The following is an 18,666-nucleotide window of genomic DNA, read 5'->3' on the forward strand; positions in this document are numbered from 1 at the left end:
TTTCTTTCTAAGAAAATACTTAGAGGACTATGGCTTTCACTCTCCAAAATACATGGCAGTAAACGTTTATAATAAATTGTACAGCATTTTACTAAACAATAATTCCAAGAACTTAGCCCTTACATATTTACACAAACTTCTCTTACAAAAAACATACTACACTGTAGAAGAGTTTTTAAGGATTCTTTGTAAAATGATACGCTGAATGATAAGGTATTTTCTGTATTTATGTGATATTTTACTTCTGTCAACTTTATTAGTTTTAGTTTAGTTTTAGTTTATATTGTGACGAAACTCCAATCTTTTGTACCTTGTGCATTATAAGATGTGATGAGTTAATAAAGAATTTGAATTTGAATTTGAGTCTTATTATTGAGGTTCTACTGTACTATAGTAGAACCACAATTTTTGAAATTTGAAAAAAATACCTAAAAGCAACATAAAAAAAGTAAAGGGTGTCCACCTGTCCGGCATAAGAAGTTTACTGCTAGACATAAAATAAAAAAGTTAGCTATTGGAATACTTAAGGCTGGACACCCTGTCCTACAATGTGTATACAAACTCTCTTTCTATATTTATTCCTTAGGATGAAACAGTGAAAAAAAACAGCATATAAACATGGGTCTAGCATGCCTGGTTTTCTGTCTATCAGTGATCTTTACCGGTACATAAATATTACTATTTGGTACTGACTGATACGACCAATCTTTGTCCTAAGTATCAAACTTCTGGCACAACAATGGGGAAAAATTGTCATAACATTCGTATAGTATGGTATCACATTAATTGTTATATATCTTGGTTGCGGTATCAACCGATCTCTACTGTTGAAGTATCGTTGGATTAGAAAGACGATTTCCTGAAAACACATAGTTTCCTCTTAATAGTTTTTTGTAGAATCCCTTGCCTTAAAGATATTTAATTTAGAATACCAAACCAAATAAAACCATCAGAACTTACCTTATCAAATCTCTTTTTTGAAGCAGGAAGATGAGCCTTCTGTAATGCACTTTCAGAAGCCATGCGTTGGAATTTTTGCATGCATTCCTTAACACTAATTTTGTTCTCTGGATCACTTTCCTAAAATAAAACAAACACAAATCAATAATGTCCAAACCAATATTATCTTTACACTAAATATAATCTGTGAAGTGATCAAGTTAGTGAATGTGCACTGAAAAAATAATCCAGCAAAATAACAGATACTGATCAAATGAGGATTTATAGAAGAAACAAGCTCTTACAAATATATTATCTATAGTGTAATATTGTATAGTGTTACTTATCAAAATTACATTTTAAAAATACATATACACACATTTTGACATCTAATTTTACCACTCACACGCATATAATTTCAAGCAACCACAACGACTTACATAAACAAGGACCACACAACTATTTAAACTCTTTATCAACATCACAAACTATTTTAAGATTCCCACTGTTCTCTCAAAGACGATTGAAACACAAAGGAAATATCAAATTTCATATAGATGGTGAGGGTTCATCATGGCTTGGGAGGGAGGTTGATTGATGAAGACTACGATGACAGGAGTTTGGTAACAAGAAACAATGCAGAGGTTCAACAGACTAAGAACAATCATAAAGACCATTGTCAATGCCGTGGCTACAGCTGTCACCATCAACACACTAACTCAAACATTACCAGTTCATTGGTTGGGGACTGAGAAACTTCATATGTTAAGAGTTCACATGATGAATGTAAAGTCAGAAAGTCTATTTGGGAAAGCCTATTTGTAGAGAAATAAAAAAAGTAAAAAAAAATATGTCAAATAACACTTGTAATAATATACAGTCGAACCTCTATAAGACGAACGTCAAGGGGTAGGCGAAAAATTCTTATTATCGAGGTATTCTTAATGAAGAGGTTAGTTTTATCGGGGTTTAATACTGCTGTTATTCGTCTAATAGAGGTTTCTCCTCGCTCTGAGACAATGACTGAGGAAGGATGAAGGATGAGTGGGTGTTTCATGTTGGGACAAGCTTCGTTTTGTTTTGAAAACTACGTACTATGGATGTTAAGATCATGAGAAATTTGTGTTATAATGTTTGCTTTCGGCTTGTATAGGTTTTGTGCTAATAATATTTGTTGTATAGAGGTCAAGCAGTCCTAGCCCATTTAAAAAAGAAATTCGTCTTATGGAGGGTTTTAACCTAATAACTACGTTGTGTAGAGTTGTTTTTAGCATTAACCTTTAAGAAAGTTCCAAGGGAATTTTTAAAAATTTGTTTTATCAAGGACTTGTTTTATCAAGGATTTGTTTTACTGAGGTTCGTACTAAAGATGTTCAACCGTTTTTACACTTATACTGTTTACTCACAAAATGTTAAATACATAAGGGAGATGGTAAGTGGTGTTTGGACACTCCAATTGAAATCAATCACCACTTACCATCTTTCATATGTATTTACCCTCTTGTGAGTAAACAGTGTATGTGTAAATATGTTATAAGAAGAGTTATTTGAAGTATTTTTGTACTTTCAGGTATTTTAATAGCACATACGATGCTGACCAAGAAGTTATTTAGAAATAAAAATTGAACATTAGCAGATAGATATGTTATTCAATTTTGATAAAAGCATTTACATTCCACAACGGATACTAAGAACAATCATTCAGAACAATGCCACAATCATAGCTATAGTCCCTCAATGTCAATAGACTATTCATTATTGGCTGTAGAAATGACACACTATCTGAGAGTCTTCAATATAAAGTAAAATCAGTTCAATCATTTATTTTGCAAAACGAGTAGGAAGTAAAAGGTTATTTCAAAATTGTTAATAAAATGGAAAAAATTAATTGAATTTTACATGCAAAGGCAATGAAGAAAAGAGTAGGTCATGCTTTTATAGTAGAAACAAGCTACTTAATGCATAGATTAAGGGCATAAAATATAAGTTTTTTATTTTAAAAAAACTCTTATGCTCACATTGTCAATAAAAATAAAATGATCAAAGATTCCAAAGTGTGAAAAAGCAATTAAGGTTTTTTAGGTTGCATACATTATGGATCGGATTTGAAAGATGAAGGTGACATGTTTCCTACCTTGGTGCGAGTGACCAGTGCAACTTTTTCTAATCAGTGCCACTTGTAAGCATTGAAAAACACAAAAATAAGAGTATTTTGATTGTAAGGTAATTTTTAAATTTTCAAAATCTCAATTAAGTGAAACTAACTAGTACATTTGTATGTGATTGTTAAGCAAAAGATCAAATTTATGGCAGAAAACATAGCTTGAAACGATTTTATGCTTCTCAATTAATTTGTTAAATCACACGACAATAAAAAAATGTATTTGTAAGATTCCATTTTCATATTCACAGTTATAAGTAAGAAATAGATTTTAAAAATTATTTCACAATGTGCATAATAATAGCAGAAATTTTTTCTTTAAGCAATGTGTTATGTTTTTAACAATAGAAAAATTCAAACACAGAACATTAGAGCAATAATCTACGATCCTATTATAGTGTTTAAGTTTTAGTTAAGTAAGAAAATAATATTTTTTAGATATTTTTTGGACAGGATAAACCTTTTTGCATTTATAACAATAGTTAATTGAAACGCATAACATTAGAACATTTCATTTGTTTGAACCCATTTCAATTTACAAGTCTCACAGTTTAATTGAGTTTTAAATTAATTGAATTAAAGTGATAGTAAAATTGCACATAATTAATTTATTAGCAGGTTGATAAACCACACATAACGCTTACCACAAAGGTTAAATCAAACACAAACACAACCCCTGAACACGTACACTGTGTATATTCTATCGAAAACACACATCACATATGGCGACTCAGTTTAGGCTCACAGCTGCAAGATGTTAAATTTGTGTACACAATTAGGTCACAAACTGATGAGCATTAATAACCATCCACTACACTCTATACTCTTTACTGAGCAAGACTCGTGTTTGGAATATACTCCTAGGGGCTTGCGGAAGTAAACAATTATTCAATTCTATTGTAATTTATCTGACTTATAGTTTATCAGAATATTTATTTATACAACCTACCTAGTTATCAGACTAGAAAGAGTTTAGCAACAAATAAGTCAGTGGATGGACGCTGTTTCTTTATTACAAACTGAATAAATAGAAAGAAATATGATACCAATGCATTTAAAGAATCAATTTTACTTATGGGTAGATTGTTAAAAAACTGTTTTTTTGCAGGTTAACTTGAACTTAACTCTAAATATAATTTACTACAACCCAAAGTTAAATTCTGGAAAAAATATATTTAAAAATGTCCCTGACACAAAACATATACAAAATATAAATATAAAGTAGAATCTGGATAGGAAGTCGCTCACGGAGATTATAAAATAATACTTTTATCAAAGATTATAATTTATTAGACCATTTGCAATAGCATGTTATTGATTAGTTAGATTTATCTCTATTTTATGCAGAAAAACTATTTGTAAGTTTTACAGGTAGTGATTTTATTTATTTTTATTTTTTTAACTTTATTTTAAAATAATGCCATAAATAGTAGGTATATTTATAGTAATTTTACTAGATTGTAAAATTACTCATTTCAACCCAGCTAAAGTACAACCCAAAATGTGCGAGGGTTGAAAAGACACTATTTTGCCCATGTGATAAACTATTATTTTCGCCTGATTGCAACATTATTTAAAAAAATTACTTTTCATAGAAAAAAATTTGAAGGTTTTTTATCTAAAATTGTTTGTGCTTTGAAGAAATTGAATAGGTTTATCTTACAAATAAATAATTTGTAGTTGACTTAGTAAAAAAAAACATTAGTTATATGAAGAGTTTGAACAGACCCAAACATGCAATTAAACACAAAAATAAGCAACTCACATCAACTTCCGCCTCCGCTCCAATGGTGGTGGGTCGCCCCTGGACCTCTGGTGAATTCTCCTTGTTACTACCAGTGCTCTTCTTGCGCGGAGGTACAGGCGGGGCATCACTGACGGGTGTAGGTGGAGGCGGAGGACGGTACGGGGGAGGCTGCCGGGTAGGGGAGGTTGCTGACGTAGCACTGTCCAAGGAGTCCTGAGACACAGAGTGAGCCATGGACCGTTTATCTCCCAAGGAGTACAGGGAGGACATGGAAGACGATGGGTTCAAGTCAGGAGTGGGAACAGGACTGAACTGGTCGTGGCTCTGGATACTCGGGGTGCGATACTTCTTCTTCAACACCAGGTATTTTTCACCCTGGAAAAGAAAAAACTTTTGAAATGCTTTATCACTTGTTTAATGACTTGATTATTCTACTGTTTATTATTATACGTGTTTAACCCTATGCTAGACATATCTCTTCCAATTGAAGACAACAAGACCAGTACAAGGAGCGTTACAAGTCTCAACATTCTTCAATATAGATAGTCAAAGTCCCTAAAGACCTGGTGGCAGCAATACAAATCTTTAACAGCCTACTTGAGGACATATGAAAGTATCAAATTTAAAACCTCTATGAAGGCAAAACCTATAGGCCTATGTATGCACCAAAAGACTTTGATGTAGTAGACTACCACTTGTCCAACTCGCTGGTCATTCCATTACTATATGCTCTAGCCAGGTTTAGAATAAAAATGATCGTAGATGAATTGTGCTACCGACAGCTCAACACATTACATCATGCATTGCATCATTGTGCTGATGTAGATTACTTAGTGTTTAACCAAGCAAACTAAATAGTTATTTGTGTAACTAATGAGCAAAGTGGCACGTTGCTGCACACGAGAGCAATGTTTACGAGAGGTATGATCTTGAGTGCAGCAAAGGCCTTTTGCACTCGTGTTACACATTATATTTTTCCTACAGTCACTATAAAGCATATAAATCATTAGTCTTTCAAACACTATACAACACGTTTTTACGTTCAGCTGGCAACACAAATAGGTGCCCTAGAGAAAGTCGTCCCCAGTCCGTATCACTCCGCTATTTTTTTCCTCGGCAAGCAATGTGCTCCGCGACTTGAGAAAATAGTTCCGTATGTTTTTGTAATTTGCAGTGGTTTCCGCGCCTAAAAATATGCTTTAAAGGTATTTTCTTGTTTATTAAGATCGTAGGAATGTTTTAAAAACGTTTAAAAGAAAAGTCTAGAAAGTTCAGAAATACCGAAAAGAGAACATAAACTATAAACACGAAATGACAGGTTAAATTGTAGTTATAATAGTCAATCAGCTACTCATAGTATTATTTTTCTTTAAGTGTTGCCAACCTATTTCCAAGCGTACACGGATTACGTGCATAATAGAACCACGCTGTTTTGTGTTGTTTCGTTGGAATCCTGATGTGCGCCAAAGTATAAACCGTACAACAAAGTTATGCAGCAATTAGCAGCTTTCTGTACTATAAACAGTACAAGGAAGCCAACTTTGTCGGGTGACTGTAGGAAAAAGACTATTGTACACTATATATGGATGAATTGAATCAACTAGCAGGAAGAAAACAAATGGAGAATAGTTATTTGTGTAACTAATGGGCGAAGTGTAGTGGTGGAAATCACCGAATGAAAATAACCGAATCATTCGGATATTGAGAGTCAACAGACTAGTTCGGTTATTTTATCCTGATTCGGTTAAATTAGTCTAACCGAGCACTTCGGTGATTTTAACAAAAAGTTTGTCAGTTAAATTTATTTTACGATTATTTTATTTTTACCTTTTTCATGTAATACCTATAAATTATTACCATCAGGTAAAACTAGTTGTTGCTTGGAATAAATGTTTGAACTAAAATTGATTCTGCGATTCATTCGACTAAAAATCACCGATTGACGCCAAACGACTAAATCCTATTCAGTTTCTCATAAGATAAAAATTAGTTGTGGTTTGGGACAGTGACTAATGACTAAAATTGCTTTGGTGATTCATTCAACTATAAATAACCGATTGACACTAAAAATTACTGATTTATTATTCGGTCATGGAAACCAATCGGTTATCCCATCACTTGTGAAGTGGCACTTTGCTGCACACATGAGAAATGTTTACGCACAAGCCATAGGCGAGTGTGGAAAGTTTCTCTAGTGCAGCAAAGGCAGTTTGCACTCGCATTACACATTATATTTTTCCTACAGTTACTATAAAGCATATAAATATTAAATAATTAGTCTTTCAAACACTGTACAACACTTTTAGTTAGGTTAAATCCAAACATTGAACGAAATGAGAAACGCTGCACCTGCTGATCGTAGTCGTAATATCTTTAAGTGTTGCTAACCTATTTCCAAGCGTAAACGGATTACGTGCATAATCAAAGTACCCTGTTTTGTGTAGTTTGGTTGTAATACTGGTGTGCGATAAAGTAAAAACTGTGTTATTTTGGTTGATTCAAGACAAGTTGACTCAAAGATAATAAATTTATAAAAAATTGTTGTTCTCCCCGTGCCTCGCCACAGGGGGAGAGCGCAGAGAAGATTTAGTGATTCTTCCCTGCCTTTTTTCGGGGAAGTTTCACAGCAAGACCTTTCATTCAAGTATGCAACTGATTGGTATGCGGCTTATGGTTTTTTCAAAAGTTCAAATTCATCCTAGCTTTATATATAGATACTAGTGCACCTGTTGCTCGAATTCGAGCAATTGCAAAGTGTTGCAGGCGTTATTTCAAAACCAATAACAGTAATAATTTTAACTCAAAGTCAATCACTCCACTCCAGTTGTTAAAACTAAAAACGAAGGCTCTTGTGTGTATCATGTGTTTACTATCAACAGCTGTTTTAGAATGCAATTAATACAAATGATTTGTCTGTTTAAGTAAACAAAATCTTTTCTTTATAAGAAATACGTTGGGATTTTGATGGCCTGTGGGGCAAGGCCTGAGATTATGTAAAATGTAATCTGTCACTTTTATTATATTCTTAAAGGTTACATGGGAGTATAGTATAGAGTGAACACAGATGTACTACTAATTTACCATGTAATGAGCATCATTAATTGAAAGCCTAGAGACAAATAGTACCTAGGTCCAGTACTAAACATGGAAAGACAATTAGACCGCTCTTTGCAGAACAACCTGAGGTTACAACTCAGTATAATGACTGATGTTAGTGTGAATTAATAGTTGGTCAAAATTTAAAAAAATAGTAGTTTACACAATGATTGCGTAAAGATAGCATTAAAGACACAAGTAGAAATTTAAGGTACGAGAATTGGCGAGTGCCTTAAAACATTAAAGCAAAAAAGATATGTCAAATAACAATTATAATAATATATTTACACTTATACTGTTTACTCACAAGACAGTAAATACATGTACATGATGGTAATTGGTGATCAATTTCGATTGGACATTCCAGTCATCATCAGACCCAAAAGGCGAATGTTATTAAAAACCTCTAAGAGTGGCGTTAAGACTATTTATGGAGTTGCATTACTTAATCTACAACAGTCTTTTTAATTACTAACAATTACTACTCATAATTTCTAAAAAAGAGAGGTTATGGTCTTCGTTTATAACCAATCATTGCAACGGACAGTGATGTAATAAAAAATTTTACTAAACACTAACTGCACCTCTCTATAACAATTAAATTGGCCAAACGGCTGATTAGTTGACGTTTGAAGCTTTACAATTTTACTTCTTCTATCTCAATCCTTGAACCTCATTGGTCCGTTATTTGTGTTGTTAAGTAAAACAACAATGCTGTTAAGTGAATCTCTTCAATACTAAGAACTGAACTGAAACGGCTACTTTAAAAAACGGTCGTAGGTAAAAACATAAAAATGTTTAAAGTAATCCATATTTTGACCAGAGAGAATTATTAGGTGAAATCTCAATGATTGTGAAAACAACATAAATGCACTTTGTTTTTCAACCCTGTAATAGAGACCTAGCCCCCCATAGGTAGACTCGTAGGCAGTACGTATAACAAATGGACACCACTAACAATTTGTATTGTATGAATGGACTCGGTATGAATGGATTCGACTATCTTGTATCTATAGATATCATCAAGTGACATATATCAATCCAGAGCCTCACTGCCACTGCCTACACCACTTCAGACCACACACCATTGTTCAACTAGGATTTGCTACCGGCCGCTACACACTACATGGTGATCAATTCCTGGGATGGTGTGGTCGTACTAGGAGTAGGAGAGACGTGTTACTAATGTTGCCTACACAAAAGAATGAGTTTAAAGAGAATAATTCTTTTAAAATAAAGACTGGTATTGATAACTTGATTCATTTTAATGGGAATTAATTGATAGGGTATAAGCTTGTGGTTGGTTTTATGGTAAGATGTGGATCAAGACTGATTTTTGACAAAAATACTTCAACCTCATTTTAAAATGTTTCTTTGTCGTAATCACAATAATTCCAAGAAACATCTTTCGATTTTAATGAAATTTGGTACAAAAGTATAAAAAACTAAGTTTATTCAAACAAGTTCGCTAACCAAGGTGATTGGACAATGGGAACAGAGTTATACGGGATGAAATAGGTTCTTTCCGTATTTGATACTCAATACATAAAATTTCTTTTCAAAATAATTTTTTGTAGAGCTTTTAAAACAACAAACAATTTGATATATTAAAGCAATGTTGTAGGTAACCAAAACTGGTTACGAAATAAATTCCAAGAAAATGTACATTTTAAATTCTTATGTTTTTCTCATGAAGAATTTAGTAAACAATTTGGGTTTGCTTGTTTATGGATGTATTGTGTTCAAACAGGGCAATTATATTTCAAATATAATATTACATTTTACTAGTCCGTAAAATAAGTGTTTACCCAACAAATATAGTTGTTCCCGTGCGAGACAAAGTCAAGAGCGGGATTAAAATACGGGTAGAGAAAACACATATTGGACGAGTAACATACAATATTTTTCTCCATACTACCCTAAACTAACCTAACAATTTAAAATACCCTCGCTGCAGCAAACCTGCAGACTAAGCGAATTGACATTTACCTGGCTGGATTTCTACTAAAATGTTCCCTAAAAATTGTCAGATTTATTTCCTATTTCATTAACATTAATTTTAGTGAGTACCTAGGTTTGCTGCTGCAGGGAAGATATTGAGATGTGTTTTTTATTGCATTGTCGATAGCTTAGTATTAAATAAACAAAATTTCCAAATATCCATAAACAAGCAAACCACAACAGTTTATTTATTCTCCATAAGAATAACATGGGAATTTTAAATTTACAATTTTTTTAAATTATCTCCGTAACCGTTGGGCATACAACAACGCTTCAATATACAAAATTATTTCTTTTTAAGCTCTACAAAATGTTTTGGAAAGAAATTGTGAAATTTTGTGTTTTTAGTGTCAAAAATGGGAAAACCCAATTTTTACCCCATAAACCCCTGTTCCCAGAGTCCGATCATGCGAAAACCTCGTTTGAATAAACGTAGGTTTACACGTTTGTACCAAATTTTATCAAAATCAGATCATTTTTGTTCAATTTATCCTGCTAAATGACGTATGAATTTGAACAAATAGTGTTTTTGGCCTCTGGGGTCATCAAAACGAAAAAGTAAATCGGACCCGGGTCCAAGTCATACAATGAGACCTACGGTAATAGATTAATCCCTTTAAGCGAAATTCGCTAAAACTGTACAAATCCATTATATATTCCCAACGACCAAAGGACTTAACAATCACTATTCATAACCTCTGAGAGAGGGTATGTTTTTTACGCCACACTACATTATTTTGACGAACTTCCCAAGCAAGGATTTAGTCCAGAAAACAGCTGTTTGCCGCCAGCTTATTCAAATGGGGTTTCATTTCGTAATACTGTTCTGCAATGAATTTTACCGGACACCAATCAGCTGATTATACTGTATTTGTGTGGCAATGATTGGTTATAAACAAAAACATAACCTCTCTTAGAGGTTATGACTGGTGATGTTTAGTCCTTTAGTTGGTGGAAATATATAAGGATTTGTACGAATTAAGTAGTATGGCGTAAACTATCGTACGTATCTCGTCCAAAATGTGTTTACCGGACTCGTATGGTAATCCCGTACTCGACTTCGTCTCGCACGGGAACGACCACACTCGTCCGGTAAACACTTATTTTCAGGACTAGTAACGTAATATACTATTACAGCCAGTCATTTTAATTTTAATCAGTTGGTGTCCTGTAAAAATGCATTACAGTACTGTAGTATGTAATGAAATCACATTGGATATTTATTTTTATTTACTTAGTGCACAGAGAAGTAATATAAATAATATATAAGTATATAAGTAATATATTTATATTACTTCTCTGTGCTTAGTGGTTTTTTATAAACAAAACAAATATTTGGATAAAATTCAGTTTTTCATTCTACGTGTAAGAAACATGCTTTTTCTACGTAAATTTAAGTGCAATAAAAATATCAAACAAGGTTAGAGAAACATAATTTTATTATTAATTAATGGTAGTTTCAACCAAATGTGAAGTGATTAATCTTATAGTAGAAAAGCTAATTAACTCAAAGATTTAGCGGAATTCCTTAAGAGAAAAAGTGATTGCCATAGTCGTCGGCATGGTAAAATCTAGACTTGGAACCAATTGTCTTAATTGCAATATTCTATACGTTATCAACACTTCTTACCTCTGTTCCTTTAACAACCTTCTCCCCTATAGTCGGATTAGTATTTGAACTGCTCCTACCCCCCATTATAATGATTATAAAAAACTTCAATGAATCACATGGATAAAAACTAGCTATGTAGGGAACAAAACAACCACTAATACCTCAATACACTGTACATTGCAAGTACATAACTCAATCTTATCTTGTACCCACTCTTGTCTAATCAATACAATGACATCACAATTTACTTTTTGGGTCCAAACACTGAACTTATTTGCTTCTCACTACAGTAGAGCCTTGATAGTTCAACACTTAATGGACTAAGGGGGTGTCGAACTATACGGAGTATATTGGATATTTAAACAGAGGGAGTGTTACAACTTACATCTCTACTGTGCATTCTTTAATGTATAAAATATTTTGTAAATCAACTGCTTTTCACTTTGAAAGTTTAAATTTTTTTTTAATTAATGGGGTGGTTAAAATTGAGTATAAGTAACCTATTGAGTTTACTAACTATTAGTAACGAAAACAATAAGAAAGCTTTAGTTATCCTACTGATCTCGGTAAGCCCGTCATCAGCCGCCGTCGACATGTCACGTCCTCACGGTCCGAACTACCTAACAGTTGTACTAGCGAGTGTCGAACTATCAAGGTTCTACTGTAAAATTTTTTTTGCCTTTGTGTTCTAGGTGATGTAGTATATAAATTAAAATAACGTGGACTAAATTAATTTTGTATATGATAAGCATAAACCTTTGATTCTCACCTCCCTCTTCATTTCTACCAATACTAGTACAAGTACCAAACCTTTTTAAATCTTGTTCCATATCCATAGACTGTATAAACAAACTAGAGCCTTTCTATTCTTGCCTTATGGTTGTTTGGTGAAAAATTTGCTTCCAAAATTTGTTTAGAGCCTATGTGATTAGGATTAAATTAAAAATTAATAAGATTGTTAAATGATTCTGAAAAATAATGAGACACTTACATTGCTTGAAAGTGGTAATTTAGTCAAATGTTATAAAATTGTCGGGGCTGAACCACAGGTCTGACAAAAGTGAATATTCAAAAATATATGTACCTACATAAAAAAAATGTAAATGTAAAAAATGTATGTTACTATAGCCACCATACCCGTGCTTCGTAACGGGAAGAGAACGCTTAAGAGAATAATTATTATTCCATAGATCTGCTGTATGTAGATAAACTTTTAGTAATTAATCCACTACAATTATTAGGTAACTTAAAATATTAACTGGCTACTTTTGTTTCCCAGACATAATTTTTTGGGAAAGAAACCATACAAATTCAATAGGTGTTTATAACAATTTTTATAAAGTCCATAAGTTAATGAATTATACACTTAAAAAAAACCTCCTTATTCACACACTATCAAAAATCTATATAATTAAAACGCTACATGAAACTTTGTCGGTTGAACTCCTCCGCCATTTCTTAACCGATTTTATCCATTGACGTCTCATTGGAAAGAGCGTGTCACGTAGATTTGCAAACTGGCCTTACATTTTTGAAAAAGTCCCTTGGGCTCTGCTCCAGTGGCTTTGAAAGTACCAATGTTATCCTTATGAAGAACATAATTGTTTACATTTTGATCAGCTGTATAATTTAATTGCTGTTATTTATTTTTCGATTCAAAGTCTTTTAAACTCATCGGAAATTATGATGACTTTTATTTGTTTTTAAATAACTACACTTTTTTTCAACGCCAGTGGCATTTCACGAGAGAGTCACAAGAGAAATGTTTAGTAGGTACTTCTTACTTTACAGTACTTCTTGCTCGATTTCGAGCAACGTGCTATTGCAATGCTATTGATCATCACAGAATCAAATTGTTTAGTTGAAACAGCTGTTAAGATTCTTTAATTCCATTTAAATATGAGTACTCATAAGGTTATGGGAAACTCCAGAGCCACTGGGGCGGAGCCCTTTGACGGATCTGCACCAAACTTAAGACAAACCATCCTTGAATAATGCTTGATAATGCCAGAAAGTTTCATTACAATCTGTCAAAGCGGTTTCGGAGTCCATAACGTTCAAATATATATACAAACTTTATCTTTTATAAATATAGATACCTAATAGATTTTGTTTAAGATTATTGTAATTGCAACCTGAATTTTAAAAATTGCAATAAACTTGTTGTTTTGAAATAAAATTTAAAACAGGCCTAGTTGGGACACAATTTTATTTTAAAATATGTAATTTTCTTACAATAACCAACGATTTAATGGTTGCAATATTGTTCCAAGTTAAAATGTTGTTTCCTTTATCCGGTAACTTAGCTTTGAAGGCAAACCTTTATTTTTGTAAATCGTACGTTTTATGGCTGAATAGGCTGGCCCACACTAATCAATCCTTAAAGCGATAGTGGCGGCGTAGGCCTATACAATAACTTAGAGAAGAACAGAGCTAATCGCCAGAGTTCCCTTGCGACCAAACAGCCTTCAAATAAAATATGCACCCAAGTTTGTGAGTGTCATATAAATCCAACCTAAATATTAGTGTTCTGAATAATACATTGACTGACTTAAGCTATATGATACATGATAAGTACATAGGGTAACCCTTACCTCATCACTGCGTACAATGGTTGCGACTGTGTTGACAATCTCCTTGAACTCATTGCGAGCTTGTACTGAAACAGAAATACAGGTGTTAAACAGCCACTTAGTTGGCAAGTAGCAAACAAACACAGTAGCTACAACAGACAAGAGCTAACACAATCAGCAACATGACGTTATTTAATACACATGAAAGGTAATGTAATTTATCTTTAGATCTAACGCATCTAAATAAATTTGTTTGTTTAATACTGGGACCAAAAAATAATCTTACAGGTTAGGTTAGTTAAATCTACCCTATGTATAGCACAGTGAAAAACTAAGTGATATCAGTGTATCTACACGACCAACACAAAAATTCAATTAAATCTTGCTATAACACAACAAAATTTGTGTTTTATCCATGAATTAAAAAAAAATCCTGTTCCATCCTGATATATCTTCTTCACATTTCATGATACAATAGCTCTTAACCCTAATATATCTACCCTAATTATTTAAGGTTTCGGGTTCGCTTATCAGAAAAGCTGTAAAAATATAAATCAGGCGTCAAAGCGTAAAGTCCCGTTTCATCCCGCATTCCTTTATTCCCACACATACTATGAGTGTAAGTTTTCGGGATAAAAACTCTGCATATGGAAACACTGAGTAACATACTTAAAGAATGAAGGGTGAAGGAAAATTTAAAAGAAGTCTAAGAGTGTACTGGATTTAATTTGTAGCCAAGCAAATAACTGTTTAAATACATTTAACATTTTGTGGTTTCTGAAGAACTTTCAGGGCCCTAGTACTCTTAAACGTTTCAAACTGCACCTTTAATAGTAGGCCAACTTTAAATTGGAAAATACTTGAGTATTTTATTTTACATGGATCTACAGATCAATTCCCTGATGCGCAAGGCCTTCCCTAAGCAGGCTTCGTCAAACTGGTCGCTTATTATTCTATAAATACATCTTTATTTTACCATCTTTTTATTTTGTACAACTGGCATTTTTATTGAAGAATCTTACACGCTTTTAAAGAAAAATGGTCCAAACCTCTTGGGAATTTTGTGGATTTCCTTTCCGCTCACAAGTCCAAGACGCTAACCTCCTCAAGTTGGGATTTTTGTAGCTTCCTGGTTTATCACATTTTTACATTTCTCCAATGTTAAAGGCAAGACGTTGTTTCAAGATGAGATTAGTATTTTTTTCTCACAACGGAAATAATTTAGAGGTATTGGCTTACGGATCAATATCAACAAGACAAAATATTCACTGCAACAGGAATGCTATAGAGGTAAAAGAAAAGGTGTTGGCCAAAAGGCTCATGACTTGGTTGATGCAACAAAGAATAAAAGTAGGCTACACAACATTAAATTAAATGGAGATGGCCACATAAAGCAGCCTTTAACCAGAAAAATAAATGCATCTGGGAGCGTTTTTTTGTTTGTGGCGACAAATACGCTCAGCATGTTACGTATCTTACGGCACTGGCCACACTAGGCGACAAGTCGCTCCCTCACACACCCAATTCCTACACTGTTTTCAGCTTTAGTCTAGCAATGGTAAGGTATGGCAAATATAGAGTAAAAACAGCCTACCAACATTTTCATCGATGAAATAAGCATGCGGAAATGAGATGTATCCTTTAAGGATTAAGTTGGCTTATCTTCTCTTCTGTCCGAATAGGAATGCAAAACATGTTTTAAGGAATTCCACTCTATACATATGTGGTTCCTCTTCCTTTTTGATATCCAATAGGCTTAAATATATTTAATATTTTAGCTACAATAGCTCTTTAAAGTAGCTGTTTCAGTTCAGTTCTTAGAATTGAAAAGTTTCACATAACAGCATTGTTTACTTCCATAACAACTTTAACAACATAGTTTTACTCAAAACAAAACGAGTAACGGACCAATGAGGTTTAAGGATTGAGGGAGAAGAAGTAAAATTGTAATGATTCAAACTTCAACTAATCAGCTGTTCAGACCAATTTAATTGTTGATTGGTGCAATTAGTGTTTGGTACAATGTTTGTTGCATCACTGTCGGTGGTAATGAGAGGTTAGGGCCTAAACAAAAACATATAAGTTAGGCTAACCTTTCTTAGAAGTTATGAGTAGTGATATTTAGTAATTAAAACACTGTCATAGGTAAAGTAGTGTACGCGGGTTGCGTTAAAGACACTCGTAGAAGTTTTTAAGGCACTCGCCAAGGCTCGTACCTTAAATTTTCTACTAGTGTCGTTAACACTAGGCTATCCCTACGCAATCGTTGTGATTAAACTACTGTAACACTAGCCTACTATCGTGATGATGGGATTTTATTCGCCAACCGATAAATTGTGTTTGTTGAACGTGAAATCACTACCTCTTTTTCTGGTTGAATACTTATGAAAAGAGTTCAATTTTGGCAATCCTTCACTAATGAGACGATGGTGAATATAACCGATAGGCGACAATATAACATAATAACGCTGCAAGGTAAAATACCAAAACTCTATTTAGGCCTACTGGTACGATAAAATAGTAAACTGAAATGTTGAAATTACCTTCTTTGGTCACCTACAGCGACCAGGTCACTAGATAACTTAAAAAGTCGCTAAGTGTGGCCGTAGCGTAAAAATTAATCAATTTTTCCACCACGCCTAGATAGTTTTTTTCTAGGTCCAGTCAGTAAGAGCCTCAGTGTAGTTAGGCTAGCGATTGATTATTGCGCCTCCTTACAAAAGTTTCTTGCGGAGTAAAAAGTTGTTGTGCTTAAAACTAAACCTTTGACAACTCAGTAACACTAGCAAAATAAAATGCAGTTAGTGGAACACACACTAACAATGAAACAGAACAACACATAAACACGAAATGGAATGAAAATTGAAACTTTAAAGGCGATAAGTTACCAACAGGAAAAAAGTTTCATTATAAATTAGAAGCTATAAGTTATAGGCTACTACACCAAGATAATTTTTGGGTACCTAACAGTGTGGATCATGCACACATCTTTAAAGGTTGCAAGTTAGACCAATGGTTTGACTAAAAGAACGATTGATTATGGGCCCATCTCTCTGCAATTAATCAAGAGGGTTAAAGAACCTACAATGTTTCAGACTGTTCATGTTAAGATTGTCCAGCGTTTTTTGTTTACTGATTTCTTGCAAATCTATGTTAAGGTTATGTCATATAATGAAGTATGTTAGCCTAGATTTTCTTTGGTTTTACTTAGGCGTAGTAAGTTTGTTTTGCTTGATCACCCAAATCAATGGAAACATTTTATGTTTAGCCTACTTTAAATGTAGTACTATGCACAATAAATGTAGGTCTTACATAGGCCCTACAAGCTAGTGAAGGACACTAGGTTATTTAGGCTGGGTGGAATATTGTGTTATTGGGATAGGCTATAACTTAGAGATTAAGGACATTTTTGACTCAGTTGACTGGTTACTCAAGGGACTAGATTAATACAACTAACTCCTTACTATAACTAACTTTGGTGATAAATAAAAAGGGAACTAGGTCTATTGCCTGTTTTGAGGTTACATCTATGAATTCTTAAAGAAATGTTACAAAAGATTACCTCTTGTGTCTGGATTGGTGAGTATAGGTTTGAAATGCTTGACGAGGTCATGATTGGTCACTTTTCCACCTTTTAATAACATAAAATCGCGAACTGCTTCTAATGTCAACTCATTAGAAGACATTTTCACAACACGAAACAAAGTAAATAAATCCAAATCCAACTAAATTTAATTGACTTCACCCAACAGCTGAGTTTAGTAAGCTTAAGCTATCAGTTTCACTCCACAGGTGTAGTGGAGTGAAACAAACTGGATCGATTGAGTTCGTTCGATGTTCCGTAAATCCTTCCTCATTGTCAGACGGAGTGGCTGAAATCATATTAACGCTACAGGTGTTTTAAGCGATTTACCAACCAGGGAATAATATGATATAAGGTCTCATGGTAAAACCTAGATCGGGGACCGGTTTACTGTTTCATTTGGAGTTCCCCAAAGTCCAAAAACACCATCCGTTCAAGTTCATATATGTGTCCTTTGTATAACATTTGCATCAGCAATCAGATATTCTGACGTCACTCGGATTGCAAACAAAAGATTACCTGATTGTAACTGTCAAATTAGTATGTATTTGTTTCGATTTTTTTTTTTTTTTTTTAACAAGTAGGGCCTATTTATTTACAATCTATTCTATACTAGAATAATAAGTAAATTTAATAACCATTTTAACATGGGTTAGATACACTCCATCAAGTGCACTAACATACAAAAACTTTTAAAAAGTTTAACTAAAAACGATGTGGAAGGTCTATTGGATTAACTCTTTTGAGCCTATATGTAGCTTCACTATTGTCGAGGAGGTTGACTGCCAGGAAATTTGGATGGGTTTCTAATTTTCTTTGGTATTTTTCACTTCGTTTCTTTATTTCTTCTTTAACATAGGGTAATTTTGTATCTTGATGAATTACTTTATTTGTGACAAACCAATTAAGGTGCTTGTAAAATTTTTCTCAGTGTTTTCGATTGAAACCTTTGAA

General features: G+C 33.5%; 1 protein-coding gene across 1 annotated transcript in view; it reads right to left on the reverse strand.

Annotated features, from left to right (window-relative positions):
* Positions 1-17,883, reverse strand: part of LOC128995579 (ankyrin repeat domain-containing protein SOWAHA-like) — a 106,550-nt gene extending 88,667 nt beyond the window's left edge. Inside the window, exons 1-4 of the mRNA XM_054420596.1 lie at positions 17,692-17,883; positions 14,151-14,215; positions 4,866-5,222; positions 961-1,080 (exon numbers count right to left, since the gene is read on the reverse strand). Coding sequence (XP_054276571.1) covers positions 961-1,080; positions 4,866-5,222; positions 14,151-14,215; positions 17,692-17,815 — 666 coding nt within the window. The 5' untranslated portion in view covers positions 17,816-17,883. The remainder of the gene's footprint in view (positions 1-960; positions 1,081-4,865; positions 5,223-14,150; positions 14,216-17,691) is intronic.
* Between the last annotated feature and the right edge of the window lie 783 nt (positions 17,884-18,666).

The sequence above is a fragment of the Macrosteles quadrilineatus genome, unplaced genomic scaffold (genome assembly GCF_028750875.1).
Source record: "Macrosteles quadrilineatus isolate MER2022 unplaced genomic scaffold, UCM_ALF_1.0 Scaffold_5__1_contigs__length_97177068, whole genome shotgun sequence".
Taxonomy (NCBI): domain Eukaryota; kingdom Metazoa; phylum Arthropoda; class Insecta; order Hemiptera; family Cicadellidae; genus Macrosteles; species Macrosteles quadrilineatus.